At 33.3% G+C, this 17,205-nt stretch overlaps 2 protein-coding genes across 3 annotated transcripts; one reads left to right on the top strand and one right to left on the bottom strand.

Moving 5' to 3' along the window:
- The first annotated feature begins 1,037 nt into the window (after nt 1-1,037).
- LOC121725468 (eclosion hormone) lies at nt 1,038-5,233 on the top strand. Of its 2 annotated transcripts, none has more exons than XM_042112472.1 (3): nt 1,038-1,239; nt 2,242-2,325; nt 4,867-5,233. In XM_042112472.1, the coding sequence occupies exons 1-3, from the start codon at nt 1,221-1,223 to the stop codon at nt 5,040-5,042; spliced, it is 279 nt and encodes a 92-aa protein (XP_041968406.1). In that variant the 5' UTR covers nt 1,038-1,220; the 3' UTR covers nt 5,043-5,233. The 2 variants fall into 2 exon arrangements, with proteins under 2 accessions (XP_041968406.1, XP_041968405.1); XM_042112471.1 differs by having other exon boundaries at nt 2,242-2,352.
- Nucleotides 5,234-7,491: 2,258 nt separating this feature from the next.
- Nucleotides 7,492-14,528, bottom strand: LOC121740428 (chromobox protein homolog 1-like). The gene is made up of 8 exons (XM_042133118.1): nt 14,412-14,528; nt 13,742-13,964; nt 12,435-12,603; nt 11,835-11,941; nt 11,416-11,557; nt 10,479-10,560; nt 8,939-9,030; nt 7,492-7,643 (listed from the first exon to the last, which is right to left on the bottom strand). The coding sequence occupies exons 2-7, from the start codon at nt 13,930-13,932 to the stop codon at nt 8,960-8,962; spliced, it is 762 nt and encodes a 253-aa protein (XP_041989052.1). The 5' UTR covers nt 13,933-13,964; nt 14,412-14,528; the 3' UTR covers nt 7,492-7,643; nt 8,939-8,959.
- Nucleotides 14,529-17,205: the final 2,677 nt, after the last annotated feature.

Genomic DNA, 17,205 nt, shown 5'->3' with positions numbered 1-17,205 from the left:
TATTGCTTAAGCAATTTTTGCTTTAGCTAAAGCAAAAACTTTATGGCTTCATATGCTTAGAGTTTTGCTTCGTAAAAGTGAGAAAAAGAGCTTTAAAATATTCCCGGAAACTTTTTTATTTCGCTCCAGGTCATTTTTATGAGGCACTAACATGACTATAAATTTCGATCCTATAAGTGCCTGGTAGGAAGGAAAATTTCTCTATTTACCTGAACTCCGAAGGAAAAGCAAATCTATTATTATGTAATGTCCTAGATTCACTGAGATAATCACTTGTAGGCGTGGTTTATTGGTTTTAAGATACTTTAGTTTGTTCTAAAGATTGTTTGGTTATATTTTTTTTTATCAACACGACTCAAGCTTCCAGACTCTGCCTTTTTGATAACTCGTTTGGAGAACTTGTAAAGTCCTTTTGTTAAAATAAAGTTTACTTTATTATTTAAGTACCTAGTCCAGTTGTAATAGTCAATAATTCTATTTCATTTATGAATGCCATTAATCCATACATCCATACATTAAAATTATAAATGTGAAAGTGTGTCTGTCTGTTACCTCTTCACGCCCAAACCGCTAAACCGATTTTGCTGAAATTTGGTATGGAGATACTTTGAGTCCCAGGAAAGAGAATAGGATACTTTTATCCAGGAAAAATGTACGGTTCCCGTGCGAAAAATTAATTAATAAAAAAAATTGGCGCAACGAATTGCGGGCGTCATCCAGTTGCTAAATAAAATACGGACGGACAGACAGACAGACAGACAGACATGACGAATCTATAAGGGTTGTGTTTTTTTCCATTTGGCTACAGAACCCTAAAAACGTTAATTACGATTAAAGAAAATTCCCAAATTAATACCCTATATGGAAATTATGTCACAAACTTTTCTGCCTTACAACATTTCGTAATAGTAACATGTCACCTCGAAATAGATTTTTGGACTTTCATTTAGCCATTTCCTGGGATTTTACCCTCCCCACCAGCGCGTGAATCATATTTAAACAAGTCACTTTTAACAACGGTCGCGGTTAGACCTCTCCATCCTAAAAGTTATCTATGTCTATGGTGAGTTACTGAACTGAACTGAACTAGTGACTGAACGCATTCAGGAAGTACCAGAGTAGGAAGTGTTGTCTAGATTTTTTCGCAGTTGCGTCTGACTGTGTGTAAGAAATGTCTTGTGCGTGAACTGCCTGTTGACACTCGCTATAATGTTCCCGGAATGTGCCGATTTAATAAAGGTATGGCGATTTTTTTAAATGTTTTTATTGACCTGAAAAAATTACATGTTATTTTTTTAATAAGTATCGCATAATTTTCATTATGTTTATAAACAAAGAAATCAAAGACATGTCGAGTTTTTCAATAAAGGAGAAAAAATATATAAGAAAATCAGAATGTTAGTGTTTTTAAAACAATTTCAATATAATAAAATATAAAAAAGCTGTAATATAGCCTATATTACGTAATTAATTAAAATGTTTATATTAATATAATTTATGTCGATTATCTATAAGATCGATTATCTATCACTTACGTCTAAAAATAAAAACTTAAATCACTGTATTCTACTTAGGTAGGTATAATTTTATGTTCTTAATTTCATAATATTTATTTTTTACTCCTTTTGTACTCATAATATGAGAAAAAATTTATTAATAACTAACTTACCTTAAATATTCAAGGAGCACAATATCTACCTTTATTTTAAAGTAAACAAAACGAAATACTCACGTGTAAAAAAATTGTGGATAAAATCATAGTCTTTTATTATAAACCGCGGTTAACACCGCGGGGCACAGCTAGTTTCTTATAATTTTTTGAAGTTTGCGCTCATAATAATATTATGGTTAGAGAAAAAGAGAATTTATATGTTATGATTTATGAATAATACCATAATATATCAATTTCGGTTAAGTAAGTAAACCAAAATTCCGAAATATAACTGCAAGCCTTACAGTTTAAGATAATATACAGAATTTAACAAAACTAAGTGATAATACTTTAACTAGTTTGTGTATGTGTGTATAATATAGAGTTCATTGTAAAAGTAGCAGTGCTGAAAGAATAACTTTTGACTTGTATATTTATGAGAAATGTCCCAACGTTATGAATTTGCCATACAAAAATAAACATAAAAGTGACTCTTCAGCGCTTCCATTCACAGTAAACTATACACGCTATACATTGCTAAAGTATTATAACTTTGTTTTGTTGTTTGTTTAACGGTTTTTATTTTCCAGACAAGAAAATGGCCGCCAAATTCGCCGTGTTCGTGCTGCTCGCCGTAGCGCTGCTGAGCGGCGTGCGCGCCAACCCCGCTATCGGTAAACAACCACGGAACCTAAGGCATTGTAATGATTTTGTTATTTTCTTCCACTAATCGACGGTTTTGGATGATTTACTACAGAGAGGGGAATGAATTTCATTTAGCTACGCTACGATTACTTAAATTCTGTATTAACTAACAAAACTTCGGCTACGTCGACAAAAGGAAATATTGATTTCTTGAGTTTACTTATTAGATATCAACTTCAAGTGATGAAAATTTTGTGTCATTTTAGAAACAGTACCTTCTGTGATAAATGGTCTATCTAACACTTATTAAATTTTTGAGTACTAACAAGTAGTTCCTGAGATTAACTCGAACATACAAATTATTCATTTTGCTTCTTAGTTCTTAGTGTAAAATCAGATCAAAACTATTCATAGATTGATCAATATTTGAAAATTTAAGATTTTTATAATTAATAAGCCAAGTTTTTCTATTTTGGAACTTAATTATTGCTACTAAACATCGTAAAAATGAACTTTAATAAATCTATAAAGCATCGAGCAATATCAGGGCAATTGCTTTGTAGAATTCTTCCTCCGGCGGGCTTTGTGTGTAAATTGTCCAAGATTCTTGGGAAGGAACTAACTCGGTGAACTTAACACATTCTACATTTTTCACTACTTAATTGAAAATACTTTTAGTTCATATCTAACTCTAACGGCTTTATTTGTTTGCTTTGTGTCATCAATTTTGGTAAACTGTAACTATCAGGACTACTGAAGTATTGACTGAAGGCCCACACCTACGAAGCTCGGTTAAATACTATGTTATTTCCATAAAAAATAAGACAAATCTTAACCCAAGGTTTTAAATCCAGATCAAACCAATCACGAAGAATTTTGCACATTGACTCATTGTTACTTGTTTTTTTTTTTTGTATGTACACGATTATTATTGCAATTGCGCTCCCATTTAGAAGACACCTGTGTCGACCACGAAATTCTGCGTACTGCGTGGCCGGACTTTAGTAATACTTACTTAACCCATTAAGTCCCATAGGCCATAAGCTCATCGGTGAGCGAGATACCATAGAATAACAATAGATTTCCAAGAATTCACGCACTAAGGATTAATTAACGTCAATCATCACTGTTTTGAGTTATGACGATCATATTTGCTTCTTATTCGCTACGTTAATCATTCTCAACCCTATTATGCGCTAGGTAATACTTTCACATTACATATTAACCTATAGGTACCGTTGTGTTTGTTATCTTGTTGTTTTACACTAGCTCCGAACATACAAGTCAGGCACACCTCAACAGGTCGACCTCCCAACCCCTGTTCTAAGAACATTCGCAACACGCGAGGCAATGACCCCGTTAACGAATTAGCCGGTTGGCTTTCGAGTTACGCAACCGCTTACACTTGACCCCAAATGATCATCATCATCGCGATTCGCGACCTTCGATAAAAATGATGATTTTTGCGTATGAGTTCTTACTTGCAAAAAAAAATGAAAACTTTAAGAAAATTTTTTCGTTCGTGTACTATTTTCGTTCGTATGAATTTTTTGCTATACTTACCTACTTACTTATCTATTAAGTAAGTATAGCAAAAAAATCGAAAAGGTAAAATTCATATTTTTCTTAAATTCTAGATGTGATATCTAAATGAAATGCCTACTCATTTTAAAGTTAACCAAATCAGATTTTTTTTATGTTAAGCTATTAAAATAACTCCTAGAGGCCTTAATAACTCATCACACTCAGTTAAAAATCAACACTTCGATCCTTCACCTCCATAGTTCACTTCAAAACCAATAATTGCAACTTTTTGCTAAGCCACTAACGTCCTACAAGTCAGCGTTGTCCACTTACTATGATTGATGCGGAGGAACTCCGAAATATGTCGTTAGAGGGTCCGGAAGGCCCGTCCTTTGTGCATTAAGTGCCTATTTCTTGCTTCGAATAGTTGACATTCACTCTTAGAATATTGGGGTCTAAAGGCTTTTATAGCCAATAATTTCGGCAATCCTTTTGAGCTTCTTTAGTACAGAAAAAAGTCAAGGTCGCATCCAAATAACATTATCTATCAATTTGTCTACAGTTTTGTTAATGTTTCTCTATTTTTCGAGTGTATGGACTAAAAAGGGAGAAATAATCTCAATAATATCATACTTACCTACCAAAACTCAGTAGTTACAACTTACAAGTTACAACCTCACAAGATTCATTAACTTTACACACGAGAAATTAATTTTATGCTCATTCATAATTGAAAACGTGAGTGGAAGAACACAACGCTGGAAAAACGATTTGAAGTAAAAAAAAAATTTGCATTTTATGTGTATCCAGATACCTACATTAGCCAGATAGTAGTTAAGTTACAAGGTTTGTTCAAATTATAAGGAAAAAAATGAGTAAATGTCCATAGATCTTGATCTATGTCTGTGGTATGTTACAAAATGTTAGTTATCGTGTTCTTTCAACTCACGTCTTAAATATAACACAAAAATATCGCTTCTAACCAAGTCTAACCAATTTTACATACTTTCTTTTATCAAGATATGCTAATACTCCTATTTTTATAGCCATGGGCTACGACCCACTGGAATTGTGCATCGAGAACTGTGCGCAATGCAAGAAGATGCTGGGCGCGTGGTTCGAAGGACCACTGTGTGCAGAATCCTGCATCAAGTACAAAGGCAAGCTGATTCCTGAATGCGAAGACTTCGCCTCCATCTCACCTTTCCTCAACAAACTATAATCGAAAAACTGTACTCACTTTATGAATCTTGATTGTATTCTTTGGATCTTGACTGTATTCTTTGAATCTTGACTGCAGTATTCTTTTGTACTCACTAGATTTGGAAATCTTGCTTCTATTCACTGGATCTTAAAGTATTAATATTTTGACTGTATTTTTTTATCTTGTATTACAATACAAGTATAATTCTTGTGCACTCATTAGATTTGAGATTCTCAACTACGCACTGATATTTTTAATCTTGATTGTATAATGTATTCTTAATAATTATCTTGACTGTACTCTTGATGTTAATTCTATTCTTGTGTACTTACTTCATTTGAGATTCTCGATTCTAACTAGATCTAAGGTATTCTGTACATCTTGAATTGTACTGTTATCAATACTCAGGATCTTGACTATGTTCATATTATTGTCTTGACTGTACTCTTTGAATCTTGATTTTACCCGACGGATCTTATTACCACTATTACGAACCTCATATGTAATGCCAAAGCATTTATTAGTTATTAATTTTAAGATTTTTAAACTTTTATACAGGGACCACTAGTTTAAGATGCAATTAATAAATTGTATTTATTGATCGATGTGTTTCATTCCTATAATTTTGGAATATTGAGCTTAAAAACAAGAAGAAAAAAAAAGGGTTTCCTTAATAATCTATATTTTATTCAAATAATATAAACAAATGTTGTACGAAGTCAATGTTACAAACTTGTACTTAAATATTATTTTGTTACTTTTGAGTTCTAAATCTAGTATATCTTCAACCGTCTTAAACATTGTATTCGGTTTGATTAAGCACGCACGTACCAATCTGGGCTATTGCTGTTCGTTTGACAAAATATCGTGCTTTCTCTTTCATTAATATGAATAACGAGAGAGCTAACATTATATTCAATAAAACACAATGCATTGACTACGTTTAACTTTAACCCAGACCAGCGCAAGCGGACCTAGACGGACACGCGCCAAAAAGTGGAATTAATTAAGACAGTGTTTTGGTTTTTTAGTTATCACGAAACGAGTCAAAAAAAATGATATTTTGTTTACTTGCGGGGTGTGACAAAACTTAGTGGTAATACTTTAGGGTGTATATGTCCTTTAATAATTGACTGTGAAAGTAGCAATGCAGCTAAAAGAGCAACATTTTTTAAACGTAAGCATGGGCAAATTCACGACGCTGGATCACGCCCATACAAATCACAATAAAATTTGCTCTTTCAGCGCTGCTACTTTCACAATGAACTCTATATGTGTAATGGACACATACACACCTTAAAGTATTATAACTTTTGTTACACCTTGTATACAGAGTTCACGCGAATGTATCATCGCTGACAGAAAACTTTTTTTTTAAATTTTGGATGGGCAAGTGCCCTAGCGACACGACTTTGCCTATAGATACATAATTTTTAAGTTTATCTTTCAAAACTGCTACTTTCATATTGAATTCTATTCAGGGAACTCATACGCATACTAAATTATTATCACTTTGTTTTTACATCCTGTATAACTACAAAGTTCATAATATTATAAAGTTTGAGACTCGTATCGTGGTTTTGATTATACATAATAATATAGCTTGTAGTTGTATTCCAAAATTGAATGTTTACATGTGCGCCTATGTGCTCGTAAGCATTATTTCTAATTTATCGATCAGCGTCTAAAAGCGCCATCTAGTATTTATTAGTTAAATCATTCTGCATTTTCACAATATAATCAGTCATACGTTTCAATAAATCAGACATCATCAAAGCGTTATACTACGAAATATGTAACTTTTAAATATAATTTGATTCGGTCTAAACTTTTAATTAAGTTGCAATCGACCAAATAAGAATTGAATACTTTATGACACATTGCCATATTCACACAATATCACTGCGCTGAGCAAAGCTTAGCCGGCCCCTAGACGATCAACTATTGTATTGTGCAATATAACGTTTCAATTTTATGTTGCGCGCGATGTTCAATATCAAGCCTCGTTTCCACTAAGCAACAATTCACGCGCAACATGCTGGACAACAAGTTGCCCAACATGTTGAAAGTCAGCGCGGGACTTTTGATGAACAACGTTGTCTGTCTACGCATCTACTTTACGTCAGTCGTCGCCAACATGTCGCCAGAGGAACTTGTGTTGATTTTAGTGGCAGTGGTTATAATTTTATTTATAGTATCTGTGAGCAGTATCCCATAGACGTTCATAGTTTTGGTACAGTTCGCTTAATTTGAGCACTTGTTCGTTAGACCACACTACGGACATTGTTGCGCGCGTCTCCACTTGACGACAATTGAATGCAATTCTCTTTAAACAAACAACAAGCCGCGCGTCATGTTGCGCGTCAGCTGGCAACATCGCGCGCTGTTGTGCAGCGTTGCACATGTTGAGCGTCGCGCGCTAAATGTTGCCTAGTGGAGACGCGGCTTCAACTGTAGACGGTCAATAATATTACGCAATACGTGATATTGCGCAATAAAATTGCTCTTCTAGGAAACCGCTTAGGCAGCACTTTCAATAGAATTACACTGTGTAGTGTAGAAAAATAAAAATAATTCTCATTTGGTCAAATGCTGCATCTTAGAGTTATAACTAAGTTCCTACGAATAATAAAAACTAAGGAAACGTAACTCCCATACTTCAACCGTTTTAAATTCGGATCCTTTTCGAACACTAAAATATGACAATTCAGATTTTCGCCAAGGTCGTATCCCAGGTAACGTATCATAATATTGCGCGCCGGACGACAGCCTGCGCGGTTATTGTCATTGTCATCAATGATATTCTATGTTACTAACGTAACGTTATGAAACAAATAATTGTCAAAAGCGGATAGTATTATGCAGTATACACCAAGCACATCTACTATCACGAAGAAACGAGCACATAATTATTATTTTAAAATCAAACATTTTCCTCTGATCCTGACATCGATTATAATAATCTGCATGTAATAATAATAATTATGAATAAACCTTGTACGACTCGGGCGAATCTAAAACTGTCCGAGCACCTAGAGAAGACATTTTCAGATTACAAAAATCTAAGTGCTAAAGCCTAAATTATTACAGAATTGAAATAAAAAACTTACGTAACTAAATTTTGTACTTATAACTTACAATTAATATAATATTTTAATAACAGTTAGCAGTTTTTTTATTTTTGTTCATTTACAATATTAAAGGAAATACTTATTTGTTTTTGTCGATTGAACGTAATTTATTACATTATGTTTTTTTGTTTTTTTTTTTTTAAATTTGGTTTAAGGAATATGGGATCATCATCTTATAACGTAGTATAATGTCAGCCAGACCCTAAAATTTCATTCATGATTAAATTGTTACATCTTGCATAACACTGTCCATGGCGACTTTGTAAAAAAATTGTAATTATATTATTTTTTGATTATTGCACTTTTAGAATAACATGTAAATTTAATAAGACAAACACAAAGAGACCAGCTTAATTTTACGCAAATACCCTAGCATCCAACTTAAATAAACCATCTTTTTTGGGTCGACAAAAATACAAGAAATTTAAGCATAATTTTAAACAATTCACTTACAGATGAAAGGAATTATTCCTGTATTAAAAGTCGTATCTGTATGACTTCTACACCATTTCACAGGGCATTTAGGCATTTTAACAACAAAAATATTGTAAAAAGCTACGTAAAAAGTAAGTAAACAAACATATGTAAACAAATTGTAAAATGAGTTTGACAATAATTGTCTTGTCAACCTGGTTGAATGTCGCTCGAGTATATATACACGAAAAATGTGTACCGAACACATGCATAAATACGCATGTATTCGGGTCACATTTTGTAGCCTTTTGGTGCACTATTTTTGATTGAGTTACTCTTCCTTAGTTTTTATTATTCGTAGCTAAGTACTAATTGGCTCCAATTCTAGAATCAGTTCACTGGCACTTCGAGCTGCTGAGGATCGGGCACTTGCGGCATGCCCATGTCAGGAACTGGGGTGTCTGAAAATATTCATCATCATTATCAACTTGCTCACCATTGACTAACGAGAGCGATATATATGTCAATATTCATAATCAATTTAAATTGCATCGTCGCAAGGCGTTGTTATACATTTTTGAATGAGTTATGAGTTATAGTTATTTCGTAAGTTGGTCTAAAAACTGGCATGAAATGATTCGAATAAGTATTTTTCTACATTTTATATTCTCCTAGATTGCGCCCGTAATTACGTTACGCCAAAATTCGGTCATCGCACGGAACCGTACATTTAAACAAAAAAAAAACTATTCCATGTCCTTTCCCGGGACTCAAAGTATCTGCAAACCAAATTTCATTAAAATTAGTTAAGCAGTTTAAGCGTGAAGAGGTAACAGACAGACACACTTTCGTATTTATTATATTAGTAAGGATTGAAAGAAAGCATATTCTTTAGCGAATAATTCTATATCCCTTCCTGGACCTGAGAGTATCTTCATATCATACCATCGAGGAAATTGATTCCTAGGCAGTTGACGGACCTACGTCATTTGGTCAACTTATGTCAATTCAATGTTAGCTGTGATCGATCGGACGGGTTTGTCGTAACGCGACCAAATTATCTAGGTCCGCCATTTGCCTTGGAATCAACTTCTCTGATAATACATCAACTTAACCTCAGCGGTTTTTGCTTGAAGTAGTAATAGACGTACAGTAGACCATAATATTATCGGATTCATATCACTTATTTGAAAAAAAATTAATAGATGTTGCCGCAACTACTTTCCGCAATCAAGGACTGACTGTCTGTTACACTTTCGGTTTAAAGATCTTTATTATTCTCAATAAGACAAATTATGTCACTTACATGAGAAACAATATTTTAACCTTAACACTATAAGTACTATCACAAAAGTTCACAATACATCAAAATTACAGTTATCTAAGGTTGAATAGTAAGTATTAACAAATTACGTCGACCCGATTTTGTCGGTAGTCTGAAAATATTTTTTATAACGAGACGTGTTCGAAAATGCAAGTTTGCCAATATAAGCCGGTGGTCCAAGTGATTAACTTTTTACGAGTTGCAACAAAATATGTGATCGGCTAGTTTTTTCTTGAAGATATTGAGCGAGCCTGCTTCTTTGACAATTTTAGGAAGTGCGTTGTATAGCTGTGCTCCCCTATATGTTAATGTGTTTTTTCCGTAGTTTGTTCTTATTTTAGGAAGTACAAGGTGGTCCGCGCGACGAGATGTATGTTTAGTTGTTTTTGTTATAAATGTAATTTGTGAATGTGTAAGTTTATGTATAATTTTATATATAAGTATGCATATGTTATATGAGTAAAGTTGCTGAATGTCCATAATTTTAGTCTCCTTGTAAATTTTTTTAGATGGTGTTAAGTAGTCGTAGTGGTATAGAATTTTAATTATTTATTTTGAATTTTTAATATCAACATTGATATTTACCGTCCATTGCTGGCAACATTGACAAGCTTGTGTTGTTCTCTGTAACGTCCATGGAGGCTGCCACAGGCTGCTGCGGCTCAATCTGAAATATTATACAATATGTTTATTTTAGTAATAATATAATATGTATATAAATAAAGCCTTTATTCACTGACTATAGCCATACAATTTTTATAGCAAAACAAGTAAAACAAATTAAGTCTGGTTGTCCTTCCCTTGACATAGGATTTTAGTAATAATACTATAAGATTAAATCTAAGTATAGTTTTTATTTTCAGAGTAATTAATCTTATAGTATTATTACTAAAATTATTTTTATTATAACTGTCTTCATATTTTGTCTCTTGGTGACTGAGATCATAATAATATTGTTACTCACACTATCCACAAAAGGCATAAAAATATTCCATACTGAAGGCCTTTAGTATACATATAATATATTACTTACTTAAAAAATATAATATTACTCTCACGCTGACCGTCGATGCCAATACCGAAATGTATGGAATATTAGTGCAGACCGCTACGAGTTATGAAAAACGCTTCTTGTAGAATAGACAGGGCCCGATCTACCCATTTAGCCGCTCCGGGCAAAAATCATTTTCGCCGCTCTTTCTTAGGGGAAAATGGGAGGAATATTTAAGTAAAATACTCAAATATTTCCACTACCAAACTTAAGGTAGGTTAGCTGGTAAAATTCTCAAACTTAAGTGGTGGATGGCTAGGATGGAATAAGTCAATTTTGCCACTCTGGGCAAATGCCCAGCTCGCCCCCCCTTAGATCGGGCCCTGAGAATAGATTCATATGTCTGAAGCCATCAGCGCCAACAGTGCCACACGCGCATCGGCGTAAGATTATTTGGAAACAATTGATCAAATCAAATCAATAGTTAAGGAAAACACGTTTTATTGCGTTTGTGCCAATATGGCAACTTACTTCTGGGGCTACCCTGGGCACTCTTCCCACGCTGTGTCTGACACTGAACGGAGCACACCTCTCGTAGTAGTTGATCACAAAGTCCGGGAATGCCTGGCCTAGGTCATGACCGGGGACCACATCCATTTCATTGCAGTTTTGCCTGAAATTAGTTAACTAGTTAATTTATTATTAACACTTATAAAATTATACATTGGTACAATTGACCGTAAATTCTATTTACTATCACGAAGTTTGCTGTCATAAAATTGAGTATTTCTATTGTAATTGTATTAACCTTTCAACCCCTATATAACAATAGATAACAACAGAATAACAATAGATTCCCAAGAATCCGCAATCGAGGGATTAACTTTGTCAAAATAAAAGTCAGTCTGATTATGTTGAATGCAGAGTTAGGAAACAAATTGTGTACCAACCATTTAACCAGGAAGTACAGGGTTCCATGGTACAGTTGTCCAGCCAGGATCTTCTCTGGATGTAGACCTCTTGACAGACCTCTGGGCTTCTCCACTTCTTGAATAGCCTGAAATATTTTTTGGTATCCTTGCAATGCTATATTTTGATTAAGCAAAATGGAAAATCCTATGATAAAAAACACAGTTCTCTATTTTAAGATGATCAAAGAATTCAGAATAAGATATTTTTATGGGAAGAATGTAACATTTTATAAAAATTAATCATTAATTTTCTAATACTGCAACTTACATCTGTTATTGTTTTTTTAAGGACTTATTAAATTTATTCCTATTGTCTTCACATAACTCTTAAAATAAAAAGATTGAAGACCGTCATCCTATATACTACCTATATTATAGAGATTAGGATTTCCTGATGAATTGAAACCAACTTTTCCCACAGCTTAACACATAATTTACACGTAAATTAACCAACAGATCACCTGATGATAAGCAATCAATGTGGGCAACATTGATTGCTTATCATCAGGTGATCTGTTGACTAATAACAGAAACAACAAAAAAAATCTTTCAAAAGACTTAATAACTTGATGTCCTTACCTCCTTCTTCTTCTTATCTCCGCGTTTTGGTCGTTTGCGACCGTAGGTGTCATCTGCCACCTCTGTGCTTGGTGCTGCCTCGCGTTCCCTCTTCAAGCGTGCCTCTTCGTATGCTGATATCAGTTCAGGACAGTCAAGATTGTCCTCGGGCTCCCAAGTGTTATCATCACTGTAAATTAGTAAGATGGGAGTTGTTTTAGCAATAATAATGAGTAATCAATAATAATTATAAACCTTTTAAGAATATAATTTTTTCAATGACAAAAACAAAACTAGCTAAAACACACACTTTTTAAAAAGTACCCTACACTTAAATAATATTGACATAGTATTGAGTTAAAGAGTGATATGAACATAAATTGTTTGTTTTAACAGTATAACATAATATCGTAAATTATAAATGGACACTGTTAAGCATTCGTGTACTAACTCACAAAAAAATAATGTATTGAGTTATGAATGCAGTTAATATGTTCTTTAGATGATTTAGAACAAAGCTGCATTAAAAATTTAACAACAAAAAAAAATTGTGGGTTAGGTCACTAATGCTTAACAGTGACCAAATTAAACTCTTTAACCTTCAAGCGGGTGCGCGCTATTTTGTAACGGCAGTGGTCGCGCGTAACCTAAAAGACGTCGTAGGTGAATTTGAGAAACAAAACATTTTTCATTCAACATTATTTATTATTTCATATATTTAATTATTACTCTTTTTAAAAGTAAACAGTTCACCTAGAAAATTAAATGTATTTTTAGTAAAAACTTAATTATAAAATCCGGTGATCCAAAGTAGCTTATCTTGTGTGAAAAACGGCAGAAAAAGTGATCGGAATTTTCTTATCCTAGTTCCAATTTTTTCTTCATCTAGCAATAACACTCGATGTTATTGGTCAATGACGACTTAGTTTTATAAATAAACATAGAATTTGCCTCAATTATATGAAAAATACATCTAAAGTTAAAAGAGAGGCGCGCGGAGTTTTTTCGACGGCAGCGCCGAGACCAAAACTATTGAGGTCCTTGCCGCAAAGGGGGTGCGGAGAGTAATACGTGTAAGCTATTTATTTTGTAGATAGATAAATTATGAAAAGCTACTGAGACAATGATATAGATTTAATGAGAAATGTCGATAATATCAACGAAAATGTATTGAGAGGAGTCGATTCGACTCCGCGCGACCACTTGAAGTTAAACTATTATAAATAAAATTCTTAATTGTACAATTTCTTAAAATGTATAAAACTTGTAAATCATAAATGTGCGCAGAATAATAAAGCAAGGTTCAAAGTGATACAAAAAATGCTTACTTAGAATATCCCTTCCATTTTAGCAAGTACTCAACTTTGCCGTTTTTAATTCTTCGGTCAAGGACTTTCTCGACAGAGAACTCTTCGTGTCTGCCAGCAGTAAGTGGACCACCAGGTTTGTCAGTTTCCATGGGCTGGTCAGGTTGCAAGACTGCACTAGGGTTGAATGGCAAGTCACTTGTTGTATCCATGTTTACCTAAGACAAAAGACTTGCTATGGTATCTGTTAACCATAATATTTAGGTACTTACAGCAATTATTTTAGACAAACATATTTTTTTTACACTTTTAACGAAATAAATGATAAGTGAACAAGTATGAGGGCAGCCTCCTTATGATACAAGAAGAGGCATATGCCAAATTACAAACAGTGATTGAATTTAGTAATAAGTATAAACAGTAAGATGTTAGACTTTTAGCTGCTATGCAATGAATTACATTACGTAGCTAATAGACTAAACTTTTGTACATAACAATCATCATAAATATAATACTTTATATTTTGCAGAATAATGAGCCTTTGAAGTTTGGTTTGGTTACGGAATCATAACCGGTAAATTAATGTAAAGACGAAGAAGACCCAAGTAAAATGCATCTATTGAGCGTCACCATTTTGAAACTTATATATATTATTGAAAATAATACAACAATGAGATACAATATTTCTTACCTTTTTAATCCACGCAGAACTAAAGTTTTATGTATTGATCAATGATGTGCACATTTATTAATTCGTAAATATATTTTATTTTTGTGTGCATCGAGATTCGAGAATCGAGTACTCGACGCGTCGTTTTAAACTGTCAAAGTGTCAAGTGTCAACTGTCAGCTGTCACGTTCTTTTTTTTTCATAAGATGGCGCTCGCCTTTTTAACCAGTGTCAAGTAAAATATGGCGGAAAAAACATTTTTTTTGTAAAAATTTTACAAAATTTAAAGTCGTTTTTCAAGATGATCGTAAAGTCTAGTAAAATTCTAAAAAAAGTAGTCAGTAAAGTCAAGGAGTCAAGTCAGTTGTTTTAGTAAAGTGGTAGACCCTTTACTAAAACTTTCGATGGAGTTTTGGAGGGAACACGACCTCTGTGGCTCAGTGGTGAGCGCGTTGGTAGCTAAAGCCGGGGGTCGTGGGTTCGAACCCCGCCGACGGAACAAAAAATTTTCAATGTTCCCGGGTCTGGATGTATAATTATTAAATATGTGTATGATATAATAAAAATCTTAAATATGTATACTGTATAGGTAGTATAAAAGTATTAAATATATTTCCGTTGTCTGGTACCTGTAACACAAGTCCTTTAGGTACTTAGCACGGAGCCAGACTGACGTGGTGTGAAGCGTCCATAGATATTATTATTATTATATTTTGCCCACACTTGTACAGTGTACACGTCATCGAATATTTAATGGTTATTATTCTACCCAAATTACATACCCCAGTAGGGTTAGATTTTTTTTTAAATTAATTATAGTTAGAATTTTTTTTGCACCACTGTTTAGAGGAGGTCACAAATAGCTTAAATTCGAAAACTCGACTAGCCACGACGTCTGCGTTAGCCGCCATATTGGTTTGAAGGTCCAATCTTTTTTTAGCTATATCTCCTTTATTTTTTATTTTTTCAAAAAAATGATAAGGATCAAATTTGTCGAAAATTTGATTTTCTACAACTTTAGTTCTTATAATTGTTATTATAAAATCAATATTTAAGGAAATAAATGAAAAAAGAAGTCAAAGTATAATTTTGACCTGTTCGACCTGTATCGCGATTATTGTCAAATACAGAAAAAAAACTAGTAATAAGCTTGTAGCTCTTTACATTAACCACAATTAAAATTAAGAATTCGCTGTCTGTCCGTCTGTCTGTCTTCAAGAACGGTGATAGGCAGAGACTTGAAATTTTCAGATATTATGTATTTTGTTTTCCTCTATAACAACAAATACTAAAAACATATTATATATTTTGATATTTTATGGGGCTCCCATATAACAAATAGGATTTTAGTCGCCTTTTTTGCTTTTTATCAAAAATAGCAGCACTAAGATAATTAAAATATGCATAAAATATTTAATTGTATTTGTACTTTAATAATTAATAATAAAATTAAAATAAAATAAATATTTAGGTGGGGCTCCCATACAAAAAGCTATCTTTGCCTTATGGTACGGAACCCTCATGAGCGAGTCCGACTCGCACTTGGCCATTTTTTAATAATTATTCAGGTGTAGGTTGTGCCGTAGTTGTTAGAAGGTCTAATTCATGATCAGAAATATCTACAGAAGAAATAGAAGAAACTGAATACAGTTTTATCCAATCGCTTGGGTCCCGGTACATTTACCATAGGTGTAGGAGCTTAAATATTGATTTCTAAAAAAATTCATAAGGATTAAATTTGTAGGAAATTTAATGATCTATCACCTAGAACTTTGTTTCTACAATTATTTTCGCTAAATTCGATAATAATTGACTTACAAGCGAAATTTTACTTTGACTTGTTTTTTGCATTTGTCTCCGTAAAAATTAATTTTCCAATGAAAATTGTAAAAACTTAAAATGTAGAAAATTAAATTTACAACAAATTTAGTTCTAAAAAAAGATTGGACCTTCAAACCGTCGTGGCTGGTCGAATTTTCGAATTTAAGCTATTTGTGACCTCCTCTAAACACTGGTGCAAAAAAAATTCTGACTATAATTAATTTCAGATTCCCATACAAGGCTGAACTAACCCTATTGGGCTAACATTAAAAACCGAAATAACACAATTTTAGGAAAATAATACAAAAACAAACCATCACTCTTTCGTATTCCCAGCCAAACTGCGTCAGGCCTTTGCTGTCATTAATTGTCAACAGTCAAGTGTCAGTTGATTTTTTTTTGTTGGCTTTTGGTACTATTATCTATTCTGTGGTGAAGGGGGGCTCCCATACAACAACAAACGTGAATTTTTTGTTATTTTTTTCTCGATATCAATAACGGCAACACATAGGCACTTGAAATAGTTACGAAATACTCAATTGTATTTGTATTTTAATAATTAATAATAAAATTTAAATAAATTAATTTATTAAGGGGGCTCCCATAAAAAGACACAATTTTCAGTCTGATTTTGCTATATTGTGGTACGGAACCCTTCGTGCGCGAGTCCAACTCGCACTTGGTCGATTTTTTAATAAGTATGACCAAATAGTGTAATAAGCCATTGCACTCTAGAGTCAACTAAAATTAGGAATTTCCCTGCGATCTTAAAGTTGCTCTTGGTATGTACCTATTGTTTGTTTGATATAAAAAAATAAGGATAAAACTAAATAAAGTGATAAACTGACTAAAATGACCACTAGAAGTAAAAAATTGGGCCAAACAACTTAGTGTCCCTAAACGATATACAGTTAAACAGTTTCAGTACGTATATTATCGGAATTACTGATAATGTACCATCGCAGAAATTGATTCACAAACAGGATGGCGAACC

This window comes from Aricia agestis, chromosome 3 (assembly GCF_905147365.1).
Source record: "Aricia agestis chromosome 3, ilAriAges1.1, whole genome shotgun sequence".
Lineage (NCBI taxonomy): Eukaryota > Metazoa > Arthropoda > Insecta > Lepidoptera > Lycaenidae > Aricia > Aricia agestis.
This window is presented reverse-complemented; position numbering and strand designations above follow the sequence as displayed.

Bases quoted from the DNA above. Each gene is read 5' to 3' on its own strand.
- LOC121725468 (XM_042112471.1), top strand. The intron at 2,353-4,866 runs GTAATGATTTTG...CTATTTTTATAG, and splicing joins ACCACGGAACCTAAGGCATT to CCATGGGCTACGACCCACTG.
- LOC121740428 (XM_042133118.1), bottom strand. From the start codon at position 13,932: ATGGATACAACAAGTGACTTGCCATTCAACCCTAGTGCAGTCTTGCAA. The intron at 11,558-11,834 runs GTTGGTACACAA...AACTAATTTCAG, and splicing joins CTGTACTTCCTGGTTAAATG to GCAAAACTGCAATGAAATGG. The intron at 10,561-11,415 runs GTAAGTTGCCAT...ATAATATTTCAG, and splicing joins TGCCCAGGGTAGCCCCAGAA to ATTGAGCCGCAGCAGCCTGT.